Source organism: Puma concolor, chromosome E4 (genome assembly GCF_028749965.1).
Source record: "Puma concolor isolate L17-30 chromosome E4, mPumCon1.1.hap2, whole genome shotgun sequence".
Taxonomy (NCBI): Eukaryota; Metazoa; Chordata; class Mammalia; order Carnivora; family Felidae; genus Puma; species Puma concolor.
In genome coordinates, this window is record NC_141683.1 from 25,713,393 (window position 1) to 25,739,977 (window position 26,585).

The 26,585-nt window shown below is 45.8% G+C and overlaps 1 protein-coding gene across 4 annotated transcripts; it reads right to left on the reverse strand.

Moving 5' to 3' along the window:
- Nucleotides 1-1,166: 1,166 nt before the first annotated feature.
- Nucleotides 1,167-26,299, reverse strand: LOC147572508 (uncharacterized). 4 transcript variants are annotated; one of them, XM_086693656.1, is made up of 8 exons: nt 26,084-26,299; nt 24,868-25,206; nt 4,891-4,994; nt 4,735-4,799; nt 2,632-2,680; nt 2,236-2,342; nt 1,717-1,769; nt 1,167-1,444 (listed from the first exon to the last, which is right to left on the reverse strand). In XM_086693656.1, exons 3-8 carry the CDS (start codon nt 4,914-4,916, stop codon nt 1,286-1,288), a joined length of 459 nt encoding a protein of 152 aa, XP_086549782.1. In that variant the 5' UTR covers nt 4,917-4,994; nt 24,868-25,206; nt 26,084-26,299; the 3' UTR covers nt 1,167-1,285. The 4 variants fall into 4 exon arrangements, with proteins under 4 accessions (XP_086549782.1, XP_086549780.1, XP_086549781.1 ...); XM_086693654.1 differs by having other exon boundaries at nt 4,735-4,994; nt 26,084-26,296; XM_086693655.1 differs by lacking the exon at nt 26,084-26,299 and adding an exon at nt 25,419-25,487 and having other exon boundaries at nt 4,735-4,994.
- Nucleotides 26,300-26,585: the final 286 nt, after the last annotated feature.

Below are 26,585 nucleotides of genomic sequence, written 5' to 3' on the forward strand. Positions count from 1 at the left end.
TGAGGTTCTGGGGCCCCCTCCCTGTAAGTGAGGAGAACGCTGGAGATTAATAGAGAAGAGCAGAGTGGTGCAGCCAGAGGCACAATCCCCCCGCCCCAAACCAGGCTGCTGTTATGAACATAACACTCCATGGAACTGTGGAGTGTTACCACAGTGGCAAGTGCTACCTTGGATACCTGATTCCCAAACCCAGGTGCTGATTTGTTACACACCCCTCATCTCCTCACGTCGCTTCCCTTCCCCTCCAGACACACGCACCGCCTTGCTCCTCTTTGACCATGCAAGGCATACTTCCACCTCAGGGCCTTTGCATTTGCTCTTCCTTCTGCCCAGAATGCTCTTCCCTATTTACCCCCTCTGCATTTAGGGCGAGTGACGGGGAGGCCTTCCCTGACCGTCCGATGCAAAACAGCACCCCACCCCCACTTGCTCTTCCCTACATTCCCTGATTTGCTTTATTTTGCTCCGTAGCACATGCCATCACCTGCCTGTGTATTTGCCTGTCTGTCCCTTGACTGTTTCCCCCTTGGAGAAGGTAAGCTCTATGGGGGGTGAGGTTTTGTCCCTTGGGTTCACGGCTGTATTCCCAGAGTCTAGAACATGGTGATGTTTAACACACGTTTTTAAATAAAGAAAAGAAGGGGTGACTCCGTTGTGATTCCAGACATCTTCCAAAGTTCCCACAAGAGCGGTCCCTGGTTAGTGGCGACAGGTAGCCCACTTTGGCCAGGCGCTCCTTCCCCGGGTGGCCCTCCGTGCCTGCGGGCGCTCACCAGGTCTTGCTCCCTCAGTCAGAAGCACCTCACGTGTCCCTGCTGCCCCTCCCACCACCGCCCCCCAGTTGCTATATTGCCCAACAGTTCTGTCAGGCAGACCTACAAGGTCGGCAGCTCTTCACGCGTCAAGGGCAGGGTTTTAATTCTGGATAAGGCAGAATAGGAGAGACACAACCGAGAAGCAGAGCCCTGAAGAGCATGAACCCTCCTCCTCAACCCTAGCCTCGGGAGGGGTGAGAACTAGAAAGGACTTCTTTGTGGGCCGGTCTGTCTCAGGAACCAGCTTCTGGGGCTGGGGTGGCTCAGACCGACATGTCCTGTCTCTCATGTGCCACTCCTTTCCATTAGAACTGCACTCTGTTTCCAATCAATTAGAAGAATACCCAGCCATTTACCGTCATTAGAATGTTTTAATGCATTTTTCTAACTAGACACACACACACACACACACACACACCAGCTGGGGCATAGGTTTGACTCTCAGCCTGAAGCATCGCATTGGCTTCCCATCAGTGGAATACAATGGAGGCATATTCCACTTGGTCTGGTGACGTCTTCCTGGGCCGATCGAAAGGGGGCACGTTGGCATAGACAGCGAAGTCATCCTCTTTCCAGGGAGTCAGGTTGATCACATTGGAATATATGGCATCAGCGTGGGAGGAAAACTCCTTCAGAGACAGGACCCCAGTTACAGACAGATAACTAAGCACTAGAGACGTCCATAGATAGCACCAGCTACTGGGCCCCCTGTAGGACAGCAATGAAACATTGGGTTCTTGTGCAAGACTTGGATTTCCCTCGATCTTAAAAAAACATTTCTTTTAGGGCTGTTCCCTGCCTCATCCCCATCACCTCTGACATGGGGTCTACTTCGGAAACAGCATCAAATCGTGGCAGAAGGGACTGGAAGTTCCTTTAGGTATAATGACTATTTCCTTACCGCAGTTTTATGGAGAAAGTTGGTCTGGTGCCTCAGTTGTTTCTTAAATAGCCCTAGAAAAATTAATAGATTCAGAGTCAGCTTGAGTGGGCATAGTAACCATCTTCACTTGGTTGATTACTAGCCTTAGGCTTAAACTTTTGAAATGCAAAATTCACTGTATTGAACCCATTGAGCCCCTTAGAGGAAGCTAGATGCCCAGGATGAGATGGGAGAGTGAGCCCCACTGGTGCACTTTATAACTTGAGTTATTATTGAGGTGAGATTGTGTAGCATTAATATTTCTTTTAGTTGCTGCGTATAAACCACACATATATATGGCTTTCGGCATAAATAATTTGTACCATAAATAAATCTGTCGCTCTATGCACAGCGTCTGGCGGCTCTGGAGAACAGACACCATAGCTCACCCATTCCTCCCGTCCCCGAGGCCGCCCCACAGGAAGGCCACCCCCCTCTCCACCCCCAGTTTTCCCCATCTCTCCATTCTCAGGTCCAGGGCCAGCTTGCTCAACTCACTCTCATGTCTCCATTTCTTCAGGGTCATGGACAAGAGACCCACCAGGAGCAAGATGAGAGCCACCACACCAACGGAGCCAGAAATGACTGTGGCTGCCGTGCCCAAACTGAGGGAAGCAAACCAGAGAAATGAGGACGCTCCACCCGCCTCGGCCAGCTTTGGTGACCATCCACAGAATTGTCCTGGGGCCTCCCTACTCCTACAGGAGCTCTTCCACCTCTGGGCTCCCACTTCCCCAAAACCCACCTCCTGCCTCCATTTTGAACCTCTCTCCTCTGCCCCGACCTCCAGAGCCATGGTCCCAGTCACACCCATCCCCGTATCTGGGCCAAGCAGACCGCTTCCCACAGCCCCCGACACTTCTCATCCGTGGGTCCAGCTCTCCTCTCAACTACCTGCTGAGTTCATCAGGTTTGATCTCTGGCTTCAGCGTAGTGAGGTTCTCTACAGAAAGGGGAAGAAAGGAAGTAGAAAGGAAATTTGAGAGTAATTTTTACACACATGCTCTTGACTGAATGTCTCCTGCTGAAATTCGTATGTTAAATCTTAGCCCCCAATGTGATGGTATTAGGAAATGGGTCCTTTTGGAGGTCGTAGGTCATGAGGGTAGAGCCCTCATGAATAGGATTAGTGCCCTGATAAAAGAGACCCCGTAGAAGCCCCCTGACCCCCTCTACCATGTGAGGACACAGTGAGAAGACAGCTGTCTATGACCCAGGATGTAGGCTCTCACCAGACACTGAATGTGCCAGTGCTTTAATCTTGGATCTACCAGCATCTAGAACTATAAGAAATAAATCTCTGTTGCTTAGAAGCCACTCAGTCAATGGGCATTTGTCATAGCAGTCCAAACAGGCTCAGCACACATGTGAATGAGCTCTACAGGATATAAATGTAATATTAGTTACCATTTTGGGGAGACTTAACATACATCAGGCATATTCATTATCTCATTTAATTGTCATAAATAGACAATAAAATAGGCACAATTATTATTCCCATCTTGCAGTAAAGAAACAAACTCAGACGGAGATCAGACTTGCTCAAGGTCCTAGAGCTAGTAAGTGGCAGAGTTCAGACTTGAAGTCACATCTCTCTGACTTTAAATTGCGTGTTTATGAATGCTCTGCTTTGCTGTCTTCGTGTGGTCATTTCACTCCCAAGTTCTCCCATTCTTACAAAGGGCTGAGCGATACCAGATATGGCAGGATGTCCAGGAAAAAAAAAAAAAAGTAACCGGAATGACACAGGTGAGTGGTACCCAGAGTGGGGCATGTGGTGGGGTTGGAAGCGGTCAGGACCCTGGAAAGTTGGGCTGATATTGGGCAGAGGTGGCAGGTGTAAGAGCTTGCCCAGACTGGTGGCGGATGGCTGTGCTATTCTCCACACTGTGAAAACATTTCTCCAGCACCAAAGGATGAAGACACCAGCCCATGCCCCACAGACTGTGCCTGTGTTCTCAGAGTTAGAAGGAATCTCAAAACATACCTAGTCAAACCCTCCCACTGTGCAGGTGAGAAGCTTCAGGACAAACCACTTGCCCCACAGAAGTGCTGGAGCCATGAGCCTATGTTTCCGACCCCAAACCCAAAGTTCTCTTTATCTGCACTCAGGCTCCTCCCTCTTCCTTTCCCCCATAAAGTGGGGCGACACAATTCAGCCCCCATGGCAGGTAGCACCTCTCCAGACACGTCTTGGGAGCTGGCTTATCAGACACCCAGATGCAGAGATTGTTGCTCAGGTTGGGTGAAGGGAACATGGGGGGTCACTGGGGCAACCTAACATGCATGATGACAAATAGCATCTAGGAGTAGGCACACCAAGAATCACGACCACTCGGGACATTAAGGTCAGATAGAATTGTGTCAGGCACCTTAATGGTCCACTTGCCGTCTGCCGTTCTTTCTGTCTTCCTTCTAAATAAGATAGCTGACCTCACCAAGGTTTTCTTTGACAAACTCCTGCCCACCTTCTGAGTGAGGGGTAGAGAGGGGACTTGGAAACCAGATCTTCCCAGTGCCCATGTCACCAACACCCACGATGAGGAACCAAGTCACAGGGCTTGATGTGTGGGAGACTGGGGTGGGGAGTGAGATGTCACACAGAAGCCCAGAACAATGAAAGGGGAGCCTGGGGCACCAGTGGGGGGTGGCTGGCTGGGATAGGACACACCTGTTCATAGCAAGGAGGACAGACAGCATGAGGGTGTCCCTCCAGGGTTAGGAAGGCAAGGAGGGTCAGTGGGAGTGAGGAGAACAAGCATGAAGGATGATACCATGAAAGAGCCTGAGCTTTAGAATCCAGTGACTTGGGTCTCAGGCACTTCTTAACTGTGATCTTAGACAGTCACTTAACCTCTCTGCGCCTAATTTTCTTCATCTGTGAAATGAACATAGTAAGACTACCAACCCCACAGGGTTGAGAACTGAGTGGTCAGACTATCACTTAACAGTAAGTCATAGCCACTTGGCCTAGGGCTGGTTTTCAGCTGGTCTTACCCGAGCAGAGCAATGGTGAGGGGTTGTTCAGGAAGGCATCGCTGCTGACTCTGGAGTCCTGGAACCTACAGTTGGTCCAATTCATTTCACCAGGGAGTCCACTCAGCCGGTTCCTGTTCCAGGTCCTGTGGGTCTTAGGACAGGTGGTCTCCTTACCTGGAAACAGAGCTTCTCAGAGGCATCTAGCAGCAGCTGGGAGAGACAGAACCCCAGGGAACTGGCACCCCTCTTGTCTACCTTTCTCATTCCACCACAGGAGCCTGTTAGGTAAAGAGAACGTTAGAATCTTGGCACTGGAGGGGAAGACCTCAAAAAGCATTGCAGGGGTGCCTTGGTTGGGCATCCAACTCTTGATTTCAGCTCAAGCCATGATCTCATAGTTCATGAGATCGAGCCCCGTGTCAGGGTCTGAGCTGACAGCGCAAAACCTGCTTGAGATTTTCTCTCTCCCTCTCTCTCTGCCCCTCTCCCACTTATGCATGCACATTCACTTTCTCGCTCTCTCTCAAAAATAAATAAATATTTTTAAAAACATTGAAATAGCATTTTTTTCCCTAAGAAAAGCATCTTCAGATAGGCTTTCTCCAAGCACATGGTCCGAAGTGGACGCCCCCAGCCTCTCTGCCACATCACCTCTCATCTATTAGTGTATGAATTTACCTCTATCATATATAGATATTTTTTACTATTGTCCATCTCTCATCACAAGAACATAAGCTCCACAAGGACAGAAACTTACCCGCTTTCATCATCCCTATATCCCCAGCGCCTAGAACAGTGCCTACGCAATGGATAGCTTCCTTGTGTAATTGTTGAATGAATGAACAAATGTGAAAGACTCCTTTATAGCACCCCGCCCAGGGCCGTTCAGCCTCTGTCCAAATCATGGCAAGCTTCCGCCACGAACTTCGGCATCCCTTAGTTGATGGCAGATCTTTATCCTTTGAAAGGGACGTTGATTTGAAACAGCCCAAAGTCACCCCGAACCCCGAACCAAATTGTGTGATAAAGTGGTGATAAAGTGTAATGAAGTAGGGGATCAAGTGGGGAATGTCAATCCTAGAAAAAGGGGTGCTATGCCCACCACACGCCAAGAGCAGTGTCCAGGAGGCGGAAGGCAGCCCAGGGGAAGAGTGAGGGAGATGTGGCCCACAGGGGCCATCACAGGCACTTACCTCCCGCTTGGCCTCCAGCCCCCGATCAGGGTGTGAAGTGAGGGTAAAGGTATGTTTAAGACCCGATGAAAGAGTATCTGTCCCCCTCTGTCTCCCCCACCCACCACGACATCCGCAGGAGCAGACAGGAAATCCCCTAACGAAGCAAGACTTGGAACCAAGAGTCCAAGTAACACGGATGAGTCACTTCACCTGCCTGGACTCCATTTCCCTATTTGTGAAACGGGGCAAGGGTGACAAGAATAAGGCACCACTACAAAAATAGCTAGTTCTTTTCACAAATGCATGTCAGTGTCCCCTTCCAGTGTCCCCTTTGCACACGTCCCCTTGCACATTGTACATTTCTTCTCACAGTCATACTACTCGAGGAATACTAAGGACTCCTTTTTGGAGACTAGCCTTTCGAAGTGTTAGGAATTGTTTGTATTGTTTTATTTTTTTTCAACGTTTATTTATTTTTGAGAGACAGAGAGAGACAGAGCCCGAGCAGGGGAAGGGCAGAGAGAGAGAGGGAGACAGAGAATCCGAAGCAGGCTCCAGGCTCTGAGCTGTCAGCACAGAGCCTGACACGGGGCTCAAACTCATGGACGGTGAGATCATGACCTGAGCTGAAGTCAGACATTCAACCGACTGAGCCTCCCAGGTGCCCCGGCAATGTTTTTATCTTTAATTTTGGACGGAGGAGGGAACATCGTAATCTTTTTAGCTTGGGGTTTCTAAATGTTTTTGTTTTATTATGTGGCATTCATGTCATTTAGAACAGAAAGCTCCAAAAGGAGAGTCTTTGGAAAGCTGCTTTTCCACCCTTCACCCCAGTCGGCTTGTCCCCCTCCCTGGTGGCAATGAGCATTGCCAGTTTAGAGCATCCTTGTGTGCACATAAGCAAACACATAGACACACAGATACAGAGACACGCGCGTGAAAACCAGTTTTTTCCCTGCAGGGGACACCAGACCACACATGTTGTTCTACCTCTTGCTGTTTCACTTAATACATCTTGGAGTCAATTCATGATCAATATGTACAGAACTTTCTCATTCTTTTTTTCAGCTGCCACGTGTTCTGTTCCATGGATGCCCACCATTTAGTTACCTGGTCTTCTAGTAGTAGACATTGACATAGTTTCCTATTTTTGCTCTTCAAATGATGGCACAATTATGGGATGCATTCGGAACATCATTTTGCACACGTCCAAATGTATGTGTAGAATTAGGTAATGGTTATTAAGGTAGATTTACCATCCACATTTTAAGAAGTCAGTGTTACCTTAAGAAAATCCAAAATGTAGTGTTACCCAATTGACCACCCATATTATTCATGAGATTTCACTCTAAATAGCCTTTGGCTGGGGCGCCTGGGTGGCTCGGTGGGTTGAGCATCTGACTTTGGCTCAGGTCATAATCTCGCAGTTGATGAGTTCGAGCCCCGTGTCAGGCTCTGTGCTGACAGCTTGGAACCTGGAGCCTGCTTCAGATTCTGTGTCTCCCTCTCTCTCTGCCCCTCCCCTGCTCATGCTCTGTCTCTCTCTGTCTCAAAAATGAATAATGTTAAAAAAAAAAAATTTTTTTTTTAAATTTAAAAATTTAAAAATATATTAAATAAATAAACTCTAAGAGCCATCCATGGACTCCTGATGGCAGAGTGCCACCAACAGAAGGATTTGATCATGCTAATTTTGAGCAGAGTTAGAGAGGAATTGGACACGGCCCTGGGCTCAAAGAGTGCCTTCCCAACCTCACCCTCCCATCCCCCGGGAGGTATTCATTGGCTGCAATCACTGTAACAAAAGGCAGGTGCGTGGTCAGTGCTAAAATGATGTACAAACAAGTGGCTATTGGATCAGAAAGGAAGGACAATTCAGTTCTAAATTGGGTGAGGAAAGCAGGTTGGCGTGGAGGAGGCGGCATTCTTCCTGGTGCTGGACGATGGGCAGCTAAGTCTAGGCAGCACTGGGACTGTGGACATGCCAGGTGCTGCAGGGCAAAGTGGGAACATGCAGTCCTTTTTCCACAATGAATAACTGAAATCATTGAAAAGAGAAGGTGCACTGGATACCTGAGCATGAAGGGCAGCTGTCACCTAGGATAGTGGAAGGAAGAAGGGACAGAACCTGGGAGGACAGGGTGCAAAAAAGACAGTTCACAAACAAGACTTCAGAAGCCCTGCATGGACGGAGAGCACGTCTGATTTGATTTTTCTTCCCAGAGGATAGGCCAGTGCCTGGAACATAGGAGGCTACGGCAAATGTTTGATGAATGGAGGAAAGACTGGACACATTCCTTTTTTCCAGGCCAGCTACAGATATGCTGCTGAAATCAAGTGGGGCCAGCAGAGGGGACAAGGGACAGACAGGAGGAAGATGTTCAAGCAAGCTTCCTCCTGGCTTCCTCTGAAGTAAATATTCTCACCATTTCTGGGGCTTTAACTGTTTTTCTGGTTGTTTTTGCAAAATTTCATTTCTCAGAATAGAAGCCCTGTGTGCTCTTGAGGTTTGTCACAGGGCCATTTATTGGTTGGAGGTTGCCTTAAAGACCATCTTTACGCTTTCAGTTTGCACAGGGGCTTATTTGCAAGCCTCAAACAATTGCCTTAACATTTGGCTTCCTAAGAAAATCAGAATGTCAGCCTCTTGGCTGATGTTACTTCTCCTCACTTGTAAATGGGGTGACCGAGGATTCCTAGGGAGTAGTGAATGAATCGCCCAAGCTCATGGCAGAGTGACCAGCATCCAAACACAGGTCTGACGATCACGTAGACTCTCCTCCGTTTCCTACACAGGTTACTTGCATGCAAGCAGGAGTGCTGTATTAACTGTAATGGCCACATAAACGTCTAGAGTAGTGAAGGACAGTTGTTCAGGTTGTTTATTGTTCAAGAGCATGGCATTTAAGGACACTACCTGCATCATAAACATTGCTATTACTTTGAATTTTTTCCAGATTTTTATTTAACTGCTGATTCCAAAAGGTAGGTAGTTTATATTCTTATTCCAATAATTTTCTGGCAGATAACAATAAAATGATTTATCTAACAAAATCCATTTTGTTTCTGACACAGAGAAATAAAGACTTTATCCAATAGTGTTGACATTTACTTGCTTCATAAGTTGAAGCAGAATGGGTTGATAACTTGCTGATTGAAAACATCCACATTAACTAATGCTTCTAAACAAGGAGATGCTTTTCCAACCACTGTTTGGATTTTTATCTAAATTAAAAACAAAACAAAACCAAAAAAAACCCACTTCTATTAGTACTGGTGTATCAGGTAAATTCGAAATTTTGCATTAAAATTCATATTGCTGCCTGAATGGTAGCTCAGAATTCCTAATTATAATCTATCATTTCCATTATGACATAACTCACTTTTGTAGTAATTAATGCTCATTTACCATCACATATCCATAAAATAGTTATTTTAATTATTAGTTTTAATATTTCTATTCTTTTTAATATTTAGTATTTTAACTTTAATATTAATTTTTATTTTAATTATCATACATTAGAGGTGTTTATATAATGGACTGCCAACTAAAGCATAGATACTGGTTATTTTTTCTTTATTTTAGAGAGAGAGAGAGAGAGCAAGCCGGGGAGGGTAGGAATAGAGGGAGAGATACAGAATCTTATGCAGGCCCCATCCCATGACCTTGAGATCATGACATGAGCTAAAATCAAGAGTCTGATGCTCAACCGACTGAACCACCCAGGCGTCCAAGCATAGCTATTGTTTATGGGTTGTTTCTTCAAAACAAAAATTAACTGCAGTTAAATTTCATAAACTTGCTACATATTATTGTTTTTAAGTTACAAATTCTAAAATAAAATACTAAGTTCATATATTGCTTCTCCTAAGATATCGGCGTGAAGCAAAGGTACTGAATCATAAACAGAAAATGAAAAGCTGCCTATAGGAGAAATGAAATTGTTTGTATTGTTGAATAAATTTGGAGAGTAAAAGGTAAAATGCCAAAAAAAAAAAAAAAAACCACCCAACTACAATAAAAGAGCACGTCGGTTCCATGAATCTGTCACAGAAATATGAGCAGAATGTGAATTTACTTTTTAGTCCCATTGTCTACCATAACTGATGGATTTCTAGAAAAAACTGCAAAGAACCCAAATACACGGCATGGAGGTTGAATATGAATCTAAGGAAATCATCATCTCTTGCCATTGATCCCAACCTCTCCAAAATAGAAAGTACTAGAAAAAGGAAAGAGAAGACTCATTTTAACTGTGAATCCTAAAACCAGCCAGGTCTTGTCAATCCTTGCAAGCTGCCATACTACCCAGTCCTTGGCACTGAACCCATCCAGGCGCAGGATATGTTTGGACAAAGACACGTGCAAATGGCCAGATGCATACATCTATAAAATAAATTCTATCTCACTAGTAATGAAAGAAGTTAAATGAAAACAACTTAAAACCACTTAAAAAAAAAAAAAAAGAATGAGATAGTCAATCCTGGCAAGCTTTCTGGGGATGGGCACTCAGGCAGGAAGTCAATCGTTACAATCTTTGTGAAAGACAATTTGGCGGTATGTATCAAAAAAGCCCTGTGAATGACCTTCCTTCTTTGGCCCAGCAACTTCACTTGGAGGAATTTGTCCCGAGGAAATAGCTAAGGATATGTATTATTAAAAAGAAAACCGCAGCCCAAAATGGTGTCACTTAGACCGAGTCACCAAACTGGGACTTAATACCTAATCTAATTACAGTTTCACCACCACCACCCCCCCCCCCCCCCCCGCAGAAATCTAGTCTTAACTGGTTAGTCAGGAATGTTCTGGGCAGCACCAATAAGGTCACCTAGGATCTCTCTATCTCTCAAAGAAAGATGAACCAATCTACTTATTAATTACCCTTTTGTCCCCAAATGAAAGTGACGTCTCCTAAAATAATTTTTTTTCTATGTATGACTTCCTTGTCCTGCCTTTAAAAACCCTTCCCTTAGAGAGAGCCAAAGCATAAGAGACTCTTAAAAACTGAGAACAAACTGAGGGTTGATGGGGGGTGGGAGGGAGGGATGGGTGGGTGATGGGTATTGAGGAGGGCACCTTTTGGGATGAGCACTGGGTGTTGTATGGAAACTAATTTGATAATAAATTTCATATAATAAAATAAATAAATTAATTAAATTAAATTAAATTAAAAAAAAAAAGACCCTTCCTTTTCTGTAGCCCTTCAGAGCTTCCCTCTGCTTGCTGGTTGGGCTGCTGCCTAATTTATGAATCATTTAATAAAGCTAATTAGATCTTCAAATCTACCTAATTGAATTTATTTATTTATTTAAGAGAGAGAGAACATGTGTGCATGTGCTTGTGTACGAGCTGGGGAGGAGCAGGGGGAGAGAGAGAGAGAGAGAGAGAGAGAGACTCTTAAGCAGTCTCCTTGCTCAGTACGGGGTGGCTTGTCGCTCCATCCCACGACCCTGGGACCATGACAGGAGCCAAAATCAGGAGTCGAGTGCTCAAAATCAAGAGCCACCCAGGTGCCCCTGAAGTTTGTTTTTTAACAGTATGCCAACATTTGGGTGTAAGACAATGACTGCTGAGTCATTTACAAAAGCAGCAGATGAGAAACACCTTTAATATGGAGAAATGGTGGATCGTTGCATAAATTGTGGGACATCCATAAAGTGGAATGAGATTAAACCATTAAAGGGATGTATAGAAACAAATTTATTGACGGGGCAGATGTTTACACCATATTGTCCGGTCAATAAAAGGCAGGTAACACAGCAGAATGTCAAACATCCTCCACCAAAATAAATACGCAGGACCCGCATGTGCCTGTACACGTGCACATTGTGTGTTCTTTTTTCCCCCACTGAGCAATATATCGTGTCCATCTTTCTGCATGTACGCCATGGAAAGGTGAAGACCCCAGTGCTAGTAATAATGATCTCAGTGGTGAGATTCCTGGTGAGCATTCTTCTTGCTTACTTCTCCATATTTCCTAAGTTTTCTGCAGGGAACATAGAAAGAGAAGGAGGAGAGGAGAGGAAAGAGAGGATAAGGGAGGGCAGGGTGGAGAGAGAGCTGCCCCCCCACCCCGAGTCAAGCTGAGGACGACAGGATGGGAAGTGGTTCTCAAAGAAAGGAGAGATATGGCATAAGGAGAGCGAGCTGAGTGGCCCAAGTGAAGAGCCCTAAGAGGTCAGTTCTGACATCACAGAAGGGTTGGAAAGGGCAGATAGTTTTTAAAAAGAAGTGTTCAGACGGGCACCTGGGGGACTCAGCTGGTTAAGCGACAGACTCTTGGTTTCAGCTCAGGTCGTGATCTCGGGATTTGTGAGTTCAATCCCCAGAGCCTGCTTGGGATTCTCATTCTCTCCCTCTCTCTCTGCCCCTCCCCTGCTCATATTCATTTCTCTCTCTCTTTCAAAATAAATAAACTTTAAAAAAATGAAGTGTTCAGAGGCTAAGGGATCTGCCAAAAGCAGCCTGGCCATGATTGAATCCGCCTGTGAACCCTAGAGGGGAAAACAAAAAAGTTCTCATGACGGTAAAACTTCTTTTCACAACCCCTGAGTTTCCCTTCTGTTTACAGAGCATCTCTCCTTCTTGCCGCTGAGAAAGCCCAGAACTTATCTTGCCGCTCTGACCTCTTTCTAGTAACGCCTATTTTTAATGTAGGTCAGGGAAGCAGTTTGGCAATGACCCTGGGTTGGTTTTTGTGTTACTTTGTTTTATTTTGCCATGAATCTATTTTGATATGCGATGAGCAAGGGTTAGACTATCTCCACGTTCCTGGGGTTCTATTTTAAAACGCATTTCAGTAAATGTCACCCTAATCTGGCGCGCCCAGCACCCTAGCTTCATTGGAGCCACTTTATATTTGGCTCATTTTGAAATTCAAAGCCGCCCGCAGGGTAGATGTTAAATATTTGTCATAATGGAAGAAGGACCCTGTGAAGGAGAGAGCCAGGAGAGCAAGGCTGGAGGCTCAGGAAGACTGCTGCCTGGAGCAAGGACTCCCAGATCCTCCCATCCCCCGCCCTCCAGCCTGACCCGCGGCCACCGTCACCTGCCAGACGGGCCAGCCAGTTTTCTTGGGTCTTTTTCTATTTGTGCCGCTAGTATGAAGGGCTTGCTGGACTACCCAGAGGCAGGGGGAGCATCCAACCCAGTCCCCCTGAAGCCTTCCAACCTCACTCCCGGAGCACCATCAGCTACAGGGAAAGTACCCACCACTGCCCTCACCAGAACTGTGCTCCCTCCAACCATTCCTCCCCCTTCCCTCTCTCCTCTCCCTCCCCCGCAGGGTACCCCAGGGCCATAAGGCCCAGACTTGCATCTAAACAGGGATGTCACTTAGCCCTTTACCACCGAATGAACTTGAGTGTGCCACACTCCCTTCTGTGTTTTAGAGGATGCAGAACCCTTCCAATAGCTTTAGGAGGCGGCGAGAGGCCAGAGAATGGCAAGTCAGCAAAGGGCTCCTCACCACATCCTGTTTATTCAGTCTATTGAGTGCCTACTGTGCGCTCCCTGCCTTGAAAGACTCTCCTCGACCCAGTTAAAAGGACACAGAAATTTCCCTTAGCAGTTTCTGAAAGTGCCACACTGTTCCCTGGAATAATGACATGTCCTCACGGCCGTATTAATAGTATTAACAGTAAGGCTTTTTCTGTTGTGGTCGTTTTTTCAGATGGAGCCCCTGTTTCTGAAGGTTGTGGTCTTTTAGGGGGATAAAGATAACAAGCCTTAGCGAAGCAAAACAACATCATTATCTTTTTCTTCCCATCAAAGCTGCGGCCTGCAAGTTTAGGTCACCCTACGGTTTCTTTTCGTATGGATTTTCACAGAAAAAAATTAATTTGAAAGTAGCATATATCTTGACGATTTCCGTTGTTGACATATTGAAAGAACTTCAAAACAGCTTGTTTTCCAGAAGTAACTTAATATGGCTTCTGTTCATATGAAATGTTTCCCTCCTTTTATTTACAGCTACACAGTTTTGAGCGAGGGTCCTCGATTAGTTAGTAGTCACGGAATGCATTGAACAACAGGAACTTGCTGCTAATAAGCACACTTAAGAAACAGTTTTTCAAGGGGCGCCTGGGTTCCTCAGTGGATTAAGCATCCAACTTTGGCTCAGGTCATGATCTCATGGTTCGTGAGTTCAAGTCCCACGTCGGGCTCTGTGCTGACAGCTCAGAGCCTAGAGCCTGCTTCGGGTTCTGTGTCTCCTTCTCCCTCTGCCCCTCTCCCTCCCCTACTCATGCTCTCTGCCTCTCAAAAATAAATAAATGTAAAAGAAAAGAAAACAGTTTTTTTTTTTAAAGAAAAGAAACAGTTTTTTAAAAAGAAAAGAAACAGTTTTTCAAAACCCCAAATAGCCAAAGCAATCTTGAGAAAGAAGAATGGAGCTGGAGGCATCACAATCCCAAACTTCAAGAGGTACCACAAAGCTGTAATAATCAAAACAGTGTGGTACCGGCACAAAAACAGACAGTGGAAGAGAACGCAGAGTCGAGAAATAAACCAATTTTGTATGGTCAATTAATTTACGACAAAGGAGGTAAGACTCTACAATGGGGAAGTCTCTTCAACAAATGGTGTTGGGAAAACTGGACAGCAACCTGCAAAAGAATGAACCTGGACCACTTTCTTACACCATACACAAAAATAAACTCAAAGTGGATTAAAGACCTAAATGTAAGACCCGAAACCATGAAACTTCTAGAGGAGAACTCAGGCAATAATTTCTTTGACGTCAGCTGTAGAATCATTTTTCTAGATATGTCTCTTTAGACAAAGGAAACAAAGGCAAAAATAGATTATTGGAACTACACCAAAATTAAAAGCTTTCACACACCAGAGGAAACCATCAACAAAACAAAAAGGCAAACTACTGAATAGGAGAAGGTATTTTCAAATGACATATCTGATAAGGAGTTAATATCCAGAATATATAAAGAACTTCTACAACTCGACAGCAGCAGAAAGAAAGAAAATAATCTGATTGAAAATGGGCAGAGCATCTGAACAGACATTTTTCCAAAGAAAACATACAGGTTGCCAACAGACACATGAAAAGATGCTTAATGTCACTAATCATGAGGGAAATGCAAATCAAAACCACAACGAGATATCACTTTAAACCTGTCAGAATGGCTAGAATCCGAAAGACAAGAAAAAGCAAGTGTCGGTGAGGATGTAGAGAAAAGAGAACCCTCTTGCACTGTTGATGGAAATGCAAAGTGGTACAGCCACTGTGGAAGACAGTATGGAGCTTTCTCGAAAAAATTAAAAATATAAATATCATACGACTCAGTAATTCCAGTACTGAGTATTTGTCCAAAGAAAATGAAAACAATATATCAAAAAGATACACGCACCCCTATGTTTATTGCAGCATTTACAATAGCGAAGTTATGGAAACAACCCAAGTATCAATCTATAGACGAATGGATAAAGAAGATGTGGTATATACACACAATGGAATATTACTCAACCATGAAAAATGAGATCTTGCCATTTGCAACAACATAAATGGACTCAGAGAGTATAATGGTAAGTGAAATAAGTCAGAGAGAGACAAATACCATATGATTTCACTCATATGTGGAATTTAAGAAATGAAACAAATGATCAGAGAAAAAAGAGGCAAAAAAAAAAAAAAAACCACAACAGACTCTTAAATACAGAGAACAAATTGGTGGTTGCCAAAAGGGAGGGGGTTGGGGGATGGGTGAAATAGATGTAAGAACTCCCAGTTGCAAAAGATTAGAAGTGAAGCACAGGAAATATAGTCAATTAGATTATAATAGTGCTCTTTGCTGACAGGTGGTGACTCCATCATCACCACGGTGAGCACCGAGTAATGTGTAGAATTGTTGAATCATTATGCTGTATACCTGAAACTAATATAACTGTATGTCAACTACATTTCAATAAAAAACATTCTTTTTTAAAATTTTTTTTGTAGATGTTTATTTATTTCTGAGACAGAGACAGAGTGTGAGCAGGGGAGGGGCAGAGAGAGAGGGAGAGAATCCAAAGTAGGCTCCAGGCTCTGTGCTGACAGCTCAGAGCCTGACGTGGGGCTCGAACCCAAGAACTGCGAGATCATGACCTGAGCCAAAGTCAGACACTTAACCGACTGAGCAACCCAGACGCCCCTTCAATAAAAAACGTTCCATATCAGGTGATAATATTCCTCAAACAGGAAAATACAATAAGTGTATTTTCAGATAAGTAGAAGTTGACGGAACTCATTGCCGGAAATGTCAGGGAAATGAGACAGGACAGAATTCAGTAAAAAGGGCTGACCAAGAAGGTTACAAAGCGTGTATGTAGATAGACACACAACTTTAAAATAATGCCAAATGCTCAGTATCATACAGACCATGATCTCATAAAATTCAATGCATGAAGGAATTAATAACAACAAAGGAGAAGCAGGTTTTCAAAACCTTACTAACGGTTCTGTCTGTCCCTTCCCCCCACCCCCCCTCACAAAACCCAGAACAAAGTTTGAGCCCAAAACAAAGTTTCAAAGGGATTTAGATTAAGGGTACATTCCCTGACCCATTTCTTTTAACATCAGGGCCTCAAAATCTAACGGTGAATTAATTTATGGCTCTGCCAAGTTGGATAGATACAAATCACTATTCACCCTGAAATCCGTTTAGAAGAACTAACTACTGTAGGCCACTTAGATTTACCCTCCAGAGATCAGGAACAAGAAACGGCAACTCATCCGGAAAATTCATCTTCGTAGGCCTTGTCCGCAGCAATCAGCGCGCATTGGATAAAGAGGCTTGAGTTGGGCCTGAGCTGGGGACGGGGAATGCTTAGGGAGCCTGACGGCCTGTCAAGTAATCAGAGCTACAGCTCGCTCTTTACATTCAGACTCAGCAAGGGGACAGGCTGTCAGAGTCCTAAAAAGAGCACTCCTGGGGCGTCCCCCTTTGATGTCACTCTTACAAACCGGCTTTTCAGAGAGGATTAATAAGCAGGCTTATGGAGAGACTTGGCATGCTTCTCCCATCTGCTAAATAGATAACGAGGATTTCTTTTTTTTTTTTTTTCAACGTTCTTATTTATTTTTGGGACAGAGAGAGACAGAGCATGAACGGGGGAGGGTCAGAGAGAGAGGGAGACACAGAATCGGAAACAGGCTCCAAGCCATCAGCCCAGAGCCTGAGGCGGGGCTCGAACTCACGGACCGCGAGATCGTGACCTGGCTGAAGTCGGACGCTTAACCGACTGCGCCACCCAGGCGCCCCAGATAACGAGGATTTCTAGTCATTAGAGCAATGATACCAGATCGAAATTTCCAAGACGTGCAGCGGTATGTATGAAACAGCTCTGGAAAATACTAACCACATGGGCAGTCCTCAAAAGCCCCCTAATCCTTGAAAATGAACTTGAGGTTTCCTGCCCACCCACACAACGTGGATCCCCTTATCTGGAATTTCGTTTTCATCACACTCAACAGAAATCTTGACATAAGGAACCAACAGATTCACAGAGTGTTAAAAAAGAAAAAATTATTGATTTAGAAAAAAAAGTCCTCAACTTTAGGCATAACCCGTTAGGGATTAAGCAACAAGAGGGGCCTCAGTTTGTTTTCCCAGCCAGCAGGTTTGGAATCACAAACGGTAAAGGTCCTCTTTGTTTCCAGAGTTGGAAGCTACGTATCCTAGGTCACTTAGTTGTGTTGGGGCCACGCCAGGACGAGAATGTCCCCAGGTGTTCTGAGAACCAGCCCTGGACTTGTTCCTTGCACGATCTAGAAATCCGTGATGAAAAAGAAACCCCGCATCTCCCTAATGAGCTCCTTTCCTGTGCAGACAACATAGGAGCCTACAGATACGTGGGGAACCCCTTAGGCTCTATTTCAAATATGCAAAAATGAAGCCACATGCCAGTCGTGGGGGGAAAACTTGCCTTCTGAACCAGGCACATCAGTTTTCAAGTCCTGACCCCGTGCCTCTCACTAGGCAGGTGATCTTGGGCAAGTTATTGGAGCCCTCTGAGCCTCAGTTTCTTTTGTCTGAGAAAGTAAATAATGCCTACCTCGCAGAGCTGGCATGAAAATAAATTTAAAGGAGAAAACATTTGTGAGGCGGGTGCTTAATAAAAGTTAGTCCCCCTCCTACTTGCTGTAATCTGAATTCCTTTACCTTAGAACGAAGGGTATGATTATACGTTACATTGTACGAGCAGCACACTTGCTAAGGTGTAAACCGTGATTCAACAAATATAAAATACACAGGAGATCTTACTATGGCCAATAAAAGAGTCTGAGGCCTTTGTTTATATGCCCAGAGTGAAGGGCACCTCTATAGTCTGATCAGAGAGCTGAAGAGAGAGGGAAGGGGTCGAGCAAAGGTCAGGGTAGTCCAGACCAGAGATGCCCAAGAGAAATGTAATGCATGCTGCACGTGTAATTCAAAATGTTGTAGTAGCCACATTTTAAAAAGCAAAAAGAAACAGATGACATTAATCTTAATAATATATTTTATTTAGGGCTCCTGGGTGGCTCAGTCAGTTAAGCATCTGACTTTGGCTCAGGTCACGATCTCGCGGTTCGTGAGTTCTAGCCCCATGTCGGGCTCTGTGCTGACAGCTCAGAGCCTGGAGCCTGCTTCGGATTCTATCTCTGTCTCTCTGTCTCTCCGTCTCTCGGTCTTTCTCTCTCTCAAAAATAAATAAACATTAAAAATATGTTTTTTTCTTATTTAACCCGATACACCCAAAAAATGATTATTTCAACCTATACTGATGTAAAAACTATTGAGATATTTTTTGTTCTCATTTCCTATCAAGTCCTCGAAGTCAGTATGCATTTTATAGCCACGACACATCTCAACTTGGACTAGCCACATTTCAGGTATTCACCGTATTGGACCAGGTGTAGACAAATCCCCATGTACCAACCACTGTGCAGGGTTTGGGGGACCAAAAAGTCTAGACTAGAGCATGGCTCCTGCCCTCATGTCCTCACTGTCTAGTTTGGAATCTAGGACAGATGGACATATACAATCCCAACAATACACATTTGCCTGCCGGTTCCCAAACTGCTCATCATAAAGCACTAATCTGGGGGCGCCTGGGTGGCGCAGTCGGTTAAGCGTCCGACTTCAGCCAGGTCACGATCTCGCGGTCCGTGAGTTCGAGCCCCGCGTCAGGCTCTGGGCTGATGGCTCGGAGCCTGGAGCCTGTTTCCGATTCTGTGTCTCCCTCTCTCTCTGCCCCTCCCCCGTTCATGCTCTGTCTCTCTCTGTCCCAAAAATAAATAAAAACGTTGAAAAAAAAAATTAAAAAAAAAAAATAAAGCACTAATCTGCAGCTCAGTCCTTTTCCTGTAAGCCTTTAGACAGACTCCAGCCACAAGGACATGACTCCTCTCCATTATCTGCACACATAGTTGTCAGCTTGTGCTCCGATTTAGGGATTGAAGATGTGTGTACAGTTTAAGGAAAGGTGGGGGTGCCTTGCTCTAAGCCACAGAGTGCCCACTCTATAGCAGGTGCTCCCGGATTCCAGACAAATAGGAGAGGAACTGAAAGCGAACTCGCAGCGCCCACGGAACCACTTACCTGACTCCTGGAGGAGCAGCTCCAGCAGCGGGAGGAGCCCGCCGTCTTGCAGAGGCAGCTGCTCTCAGGGTGGCTGCTCTCTACCCTACCCCATCCTCTCTCCTTCGCCCCTCCCTTGAGAGTCTCTTCATTTCCTCCACTGCCTGGCTGGGCTCAGAGGGAGCCTCACACCCCCTGAAATGAGAAGCCAGTGGCTGATGCGGCTGGCAGAGCAATCCTCATGCCGTGCAGGTGTGGGCCTCAGCAAAACCACAAACTGAGATTTGCTGTAGATTCCCTAGCATTTTTGTTGGAACACTTTCTCCCTTTGTGCATCTGCACCCCGCCCACCCTAAAGCCCTTCTTTAACTATTCCGGCTGAGAAACGAATTCATACTACTAAGGAGTTCATGCCTCCGTAGCCATCTTTCCCAGGGTTGTTTGCATTTTTAAAAGCCCAAATAACAAGAATAGCTTATTAAGATCCATTGAGAGCTTACTAGGGGCAAGGCACTATGCTTGCCTTGCCCCTAGTAAGGGTGATGCCTCACTCTAGGAGATAAGTGAACAATGGTGACACCAGGGAATAGAGGTGTTTTCCTGGTGCTTTTAAAAGCACACTCTGTAGACAACTCCTGTGGAAACTTACCTATGGGACATGGTCACTGGAGGATCAAAAGACCTGTGCCGTTTTCTTCTTTAACTTCATTATTTATGGATTGGGGGTAGAAGGGTTAAGTTTGTTTTCCTTCACTCATTCATTTAACAAATACTTGAATGCCTACTCTGAGCCAGGCACCGGGCTAGGTGCTGGGGACACAACAATGATCCAGACCACCAGAGCTCTGCTCTCAGGGAGCTCACAACATAGTGGGGACACAGGCAGTAAACACACAAAAAAAGAGAATCACAGATTGCACTCATCCTTGCAAAGTGGGCAAGGGAGTGTGATGGAGAAAAACGGAGCGAGGCGGTGGCTCTTTCGATCTGGGTGGCTGAGGGATCTCCAGGAGGAGGTAACATGGTTTTCCGGCATCCCCCCCCCCCCCAGGTTCATTTTTGGCTTCTTTTGCTCATTCTTCCTCCTCCACCTACCTACGGGCTTCAGACCACAGTCCTGGGGCTTCTGCTCCTCTCCATCCCCATCCTCTCCCTGAGTGTTCTCAGCCAGTTTCAAGGTTTTAACCACTTTCTGTATGTTGGGGTCTCCCACATTTATATCTTCAGCCTCAACCATTCTTAGGAGAGCACAAGACCCACAAACTCAAGTGTCAGTCTGATATCACCCCTGGAAAGTCTACTGGTATCTCAAAAGAATTTGTTCAAAACAGACCTTGATTCTCCACCTCCCCCAAACTGTGTCTGCCCCCCTGATCCTGTGCTCAGTAAAGAACACCATTATCCCTTCCCACCAATAGCTCATACCAAAAGTTTAGGAGTCATTATTACTTTTTTTGCATTAAAAACTTTTTTGAATAGGTAATTGGGGTAGGCAGAATAGTGGCCCCCAAAGATGTCCGCATTCCAATCCCTTGAATCTGTGACTATGTTAATCACACGGCTAAAGGGACTTTGCACACTGGATGAAATCAAGGACTTTAAGATGAGGAGATTATCCTAGGTTACCTGGGGATGAGGGGGCTAGATCTAATCACATGAGTGCTTAAAAGATAACTCTTCTTGGCTGTAGTCAGAGGGGGATGAGACTATGGAAGAAGGGCCAGAGACATGCAACTTTGCTGGCTTTGAAGATGGAGGAAGGGGCCACAACCCAAGGGATGTGGCGGCCTCTAGAAGCTGGAAAAGGCAAGGAAACAGATTTTCCTCTAGAGCATCCAGAGAGGAGCGTAGCCCTGCTGACACCTTTATTTGAACTCGGTGAGACCCAGGTCAATCCTCTAACCTCCAGAGCTATGAGATCATAAATTTGCATTGTTTTAAACCACTGCATTTGTGGTAATTTTCTATAGCAGCAATAGAAAACCAATAAAGGAATACAGTCCCATGAAAATTCATAAAGTAATATAGTCGATGAGTCAAAATTCAGAAAGTGCAAAATGGCGTACAACAAGCCTCCCCCCCGCCCCACCCACCTGGTTCCCTTCCTGAAGCTACCAGTTTCTTGGTATATCCCACCAGAGATATTTTCTGCATGCGTAAGCAGATGGGACTATAAATATTCTCCCCCCCCCTTTATTTTATGCAAATGGTAGCATACCATATGTGATGTTACATGCTTTTTAACCCAGCTATCTATACTCGACGTTCTTCTTTGGAGCTCTTTTAGTATTTTGTCATGGTTCCACAGCATTCCATCTCCAGAGGTACCGTAATTATTTAGCTAGTCTTCCTGACACCTATTTTCAAACTTTCTCATCGCCAACCACGCTTGATGAATAAATAACATGGACCCAACACTATTTTGCACAAGACTAAAGTTGTCTAAATTCCAGGAGTCGTTCTTGATCCCTCCTTTCTTTGTCCACATCTAATTCAGTACCACGGCATGCGGGTTCTGTCTCTGGAACAAATCTAAGCTCACCACTGCTTTCCTGGTGTTCCATCTCCACCACATCCCAACTACTGCCACCTCTTGTCACAAACACCCCAGTGAAGGCATTCATGTGAGAGTTTGGTGTGGAAGGCCCTCCGTTTCCTGTACTCACTTCTTGCCTGGGGATGGGGGGGGGGGGGGTGGCGGGCAGGAGGGGAAACTCTCTTGAAGGCTTGGATTTCTTGTCTCTGAAAAAATTCATTGAGACTAAGTGTCCTGATTGTTATGAGTAAATGAACAGTGTTTGCCAGGACTTCGGAAACGGGGCTCCCTTTGGAGGCGCTCAGGTCAGGGAAGTGTGTTAAGCCAGAAAGGACCCTCAGACAAGTATCTCAGTCCTGGAATAGACACAATCTTAATTGCATCTTTAGTATGTACTTTCCTCCTGTGGGTTTCCAAGTCATTTAATGGACCAGGACCAAGACAACACGTTTTGAGAATGGAGACAAACTTACTTTAAAAAGATTCCAAAGGGAGCCTGGGTGGCTCAGTCAGTTAAGCATCTGATTTCGGTGCAGGTCATGACCTCACAGTTTGTGAGTTTCAGCCCCCTGCATGGGGATCAGAGCTGACAGCTTGGAGCCTGGAGCCTGCTTTGGGTTATGTCTCTCTTGCACTCTGCCCCTCCCCTGCTTGTGCTCGCTCTCTCTCTCTCTCTCTCTCTTTCTCTCAAAAATAAATAAACATTAAAAAACATACGATTCCGATATTAAAGCTGTGACTTTTCCCTATTCAGCCACAGTCCTAGATCCTACTCTCAGGATGCTCACGGAAGTTCCAGGATGGACGTGTTTCCAAGTCCAGCATGCTGGACCCCGAAGGAAAAGATTAAAGAAAACAGCATTTCTCAGGTGAGAACCCGGTCACTAGAAGCCTGAAAACGAAAACCCACAGAGGCAATGAAGGAAAGGCATCAGATTTCTGTTACAATTGCTTAAGTATAATCTCTCTTCCACTTATAATGAAATTTTAATCAGGTATTCATTGCACACTCACTGTGCATCATGCATTTTCACATATGCTTTTATTAGTCTTCCCAACAAACTCCTTTTTACAGATAAAGAAACTAAGAGTCAGAGAGCATTTTCATTTCCTAGCCTTTAAATGGTTAAGTCCCTGATCACACAGAAAGAACTGAAGGCAGGCAGAAGCCTTGATAGCTTTCCTGAACCGTTAAAAGACACAAAAGGGTGGATGGGATCCACAATGTATTTCAGCCAGTGAATACATATGTATAGACTACAGATGGCAGCGACAGTTGTAAAAGATCACAGACGCATCGTGAGACTCTTTGGGTTCGAGCCCAGTTCCGTCATTACCAGCTGTTTGACCTTGGACAAATTTTTTTACCTCTCTGGGACTATTTACCTCATAAGGTTGTTGAGAGAATTTCATGAGTGAGGATATTTCAAGCATGTAGAGGGGCATATGGCATAGAGTGGGCACTAGTCCATGTCGGGCACCTGCCCCGGTCTATGTGGTTTAGCCAGGGCACCAGTGCTAAGTGCTAACTTGGTGTCAGGTGCTGGGATGGGCAGGACATAGAAAGCACTCCTCCCGAGGATGGTCTCATGGAGTCCTCACATCACCCTGTGAGGACACCACTGTTCCTTTTCTACGGCACAGGAACCTGATGGTCCACAACAAACCCCGTATTGCACATCTACCTAAATGGTTGGACTAAGGGGTTGGACTCCAGACCCTGCTTTGTCTGCTTTCAAAGCCTGGGATGAGTAACAAGCACGGAAACTCATGCTGTCAGTGTGCAGTCCTGCTCTCTGGCAAGCCCAAGGCATGAACCGCTCTTCAGGCTTATAGGTCGGGGGACAAGGGCACCTGCACACACAGGCAGTATTCAGGTCAGAAACCTTCCCGATGCCTGTGTCCTCTGCTGGCTGAACTGCAATACTTTCTGGTCTGAAGGGCACCTTCCCAGAATAGAGTTGACAATGGTTTTGGAAATGACTCACGTTCACCGGATTCCTGACGTGGCGAGATGCTGGACACGTTAGATCCTTCTTTTTTCCAGTTGCATGAAAACAAGAGGCATTACCAACCCAAAGCAGATCAAGCCCCTGGGAAAAGCAAACCTTTGTGCCAGGAGCTCTTGTTTCAGCAATTAGCAAATGGATCTGTCACTTTAAACTTGAAGTTTTCAGAATTCAGTGTATGGGTCATGGGGAACTAGCAGAAGGGTGCATGGGGTGGGGGGGATTTTTGCACCTGTAATGATCCTTGCTGAGAGGCTCCTTGAAGGCAAAGCAGAAAATATTTGCAAAAAATATGTACAAGATTTCTCATCGCACAGCAACTCACCACCACCCTCCACCCTGCACACACCCTGCTCTCTTCTTGCAATTAAAAGGCCTCAAATTTTCCATCACGCAGGAAATTATTTTCTCCCCCCCCTTCCCCACTCCTCCTCCCCACCCTCTCTCTCGGTCTTTCTCTTCCAGGAAGAAATTCTCGAATGTCAGACCCTCGAGATCACCCAATACAGATCATCAACTTTACAGTCAGGCAAACCTGGGTTTGAATCCTGGTTACAGCACCTTGTGCAAGTGGCTTAACCTCTCTGTGCCTCAATGATCTCATCTGTAAAATGGGCTTTAAAATAACACCTGCCTGTTAGGATTGGTGTGAAGGTAGAACAGCTAATGTTTCTAAGGTCCTTCGCTCAGAGCCTGGCACATAGTCTATGCCCTCAAAATGTTCCTTGTTATTATTACCCAACCCACCCTTTTCATCGTACAGACAAGGAAACTAGATTCAGAGAAAAGCGATTTATCCAAGGTCATATGGCCAGTTAGTGGCAAAGCCAAGACTAGATCCAGGCGTCCCATCCCAGCCCTCTTTCTACCGTACCACGCAAAGCACAGTAGACTTTCCTTCATTCATCAGCTTCAAGCAGAAAGGAGGTTGGGACATTTTCCAGTTGGTCACATTCATGCGGCGCTGGTGAGGTGGCCAGAGCCAGGACCGAGAGCATCCCAGCTTGTTGGCTCCCCTGCGATCAGGAGCCAGTTGAGCATGAAGGAGAAGCAGCTGCTTGTGTCTTACACGGACGCTGTGTCTGGAGCCCTCATGAAGCTGGTTCCATGGAGCACTGAGCAACCGTCCTCATGACTAATTTATCTTCTGAAGCTGAAGCTCCAGAAAGGAGAAGCTGATTGGATAGGCTCACGCCAAGAGCTTTCAAATGCTCTGGAAACAGACAAAACCCTGCATCGGACCAGCCTCCAATCCACACCCCTGAGGGTCTCTCTCTTCCCAGAGACCCTCTCCCAGTGTGGAAGGATGGGATCATCGCTCATGCTATGTCTTGTTTTTTGCCCACATGATACCATTTCACCCCAAATGCTCTTCCCTCTCTTTCCTGAAAGGACACACATACACATGCGCACACACACACACACCGTCATGCACATGTCCAAGGGCTTTTGTTCCCAAATGGTCCACAGCGATGTTTGGTTCCAGCATGGGAGGATCCAGTAATCTGCAACCAGGGCAGGTGAGTTTCCTGTTGTTCCCAGAGAGAACAGACCCCATTCGTTCTGACAAACATCCCCATAGTCCTGCCTCTAGCCTGTCTCGAAAGTTCCAAAACCCAGCCAGACCCCACAGCTCCTCGCAGACAATCCAGGATGTCTCTGATCCAGTCAGGGGCCAGGTGGCCCACAGCACAGACCAACCAGCTTGTTTTCCAGTCTGAGCCAGCCGAACCCTCCACTCACAATAAACAGAGACCAGCGAGCGGGAGGTGGGGACTGGCCTGGAAGAGAGGCGACGGGGGAGGGGTAGAGCTATGCTCATGCCAACAGTTCAGTAATAATGATGATAATTCTGGGGCAGAAAGATCCCTGGACTGGAAGTTAGGAGACCTGGGTCTTAACCTTAGCTCTGCCACTAAAGGGACCACGTGCTCTCGGGCTTGTCACTCTGCCCCTCCGCACCTCAGTGTCCTCATCTGCTATGAAAGTGAGCTTGCCCTGATGGCAAGAAAAGGTCTTCCAGTGCAAGGTTTTTCTAGTGAAGATCTTCAGTCTGATGACATTACGGTTTTTCAAGTACTTCTACATACCTTATTTTGTGTGTTGAGTCCTCCTTAAAACTCCACAATGTAGGGTATTTGGCGGATAACAAGACTAAGCTTCCCAGTGGTTGGACAGTTATGGGCAAACTATGACAGAGCACAACAAATTATCTCAACTTCTAGCCACTTCTGGCTCATGCTGCCCTTGTAGGGGAGAGACGTCCCTCCCCAATGATGGATCAAAGAGAACTGTCATGGGAGGAAATGCTAAAGAGGCTTTGTTCCCTTGGGATCAGGGTTTCAAGGGTCCAGGCTGTTCCCTAAGTCCTTCTGATGTCCTTTCACACTTTTGGAGCTCACGGCAGGACTCAGCTTAGCTCCACATTCCCAAGTTTGTCTGCTTCTTGGGCTTCAGAGATGGAAAGCAGAACTCATAGCAGCAGTTAAGACACCTGCCAAATTGCTGGCTGTGGCTTAACTGGTGACCTGAACTCTGGTCCCCTGCCTTTACTCCAGAGGTAGGACGTATTGGTAAGTGTGACGGTGGTGT

Bases quoted from the DNA above. Each gene is read 5' to 3' on its own strand.
- LOC147572508 (XM_086693656.1), bottom strand. From the start codon at position 4,916: ATGCCTCTGAGAAGCTCTGTTTCCAG. The intron at 4,800-4,890 runs GTAAGGAGACCA...GACCAACTGTAG, and splicing joins CTGAGAAGCTCTGTTTCCAG to GTTCCAGGACTCCAGAGTCA. The intron at 2,681-4,734 runs GTAAGACCAGCT...CCCTTTCTGTAG, and splicing joins CTCACCATTGCTCTGCTCGG to AGAACCTCACTACGCTGAAG.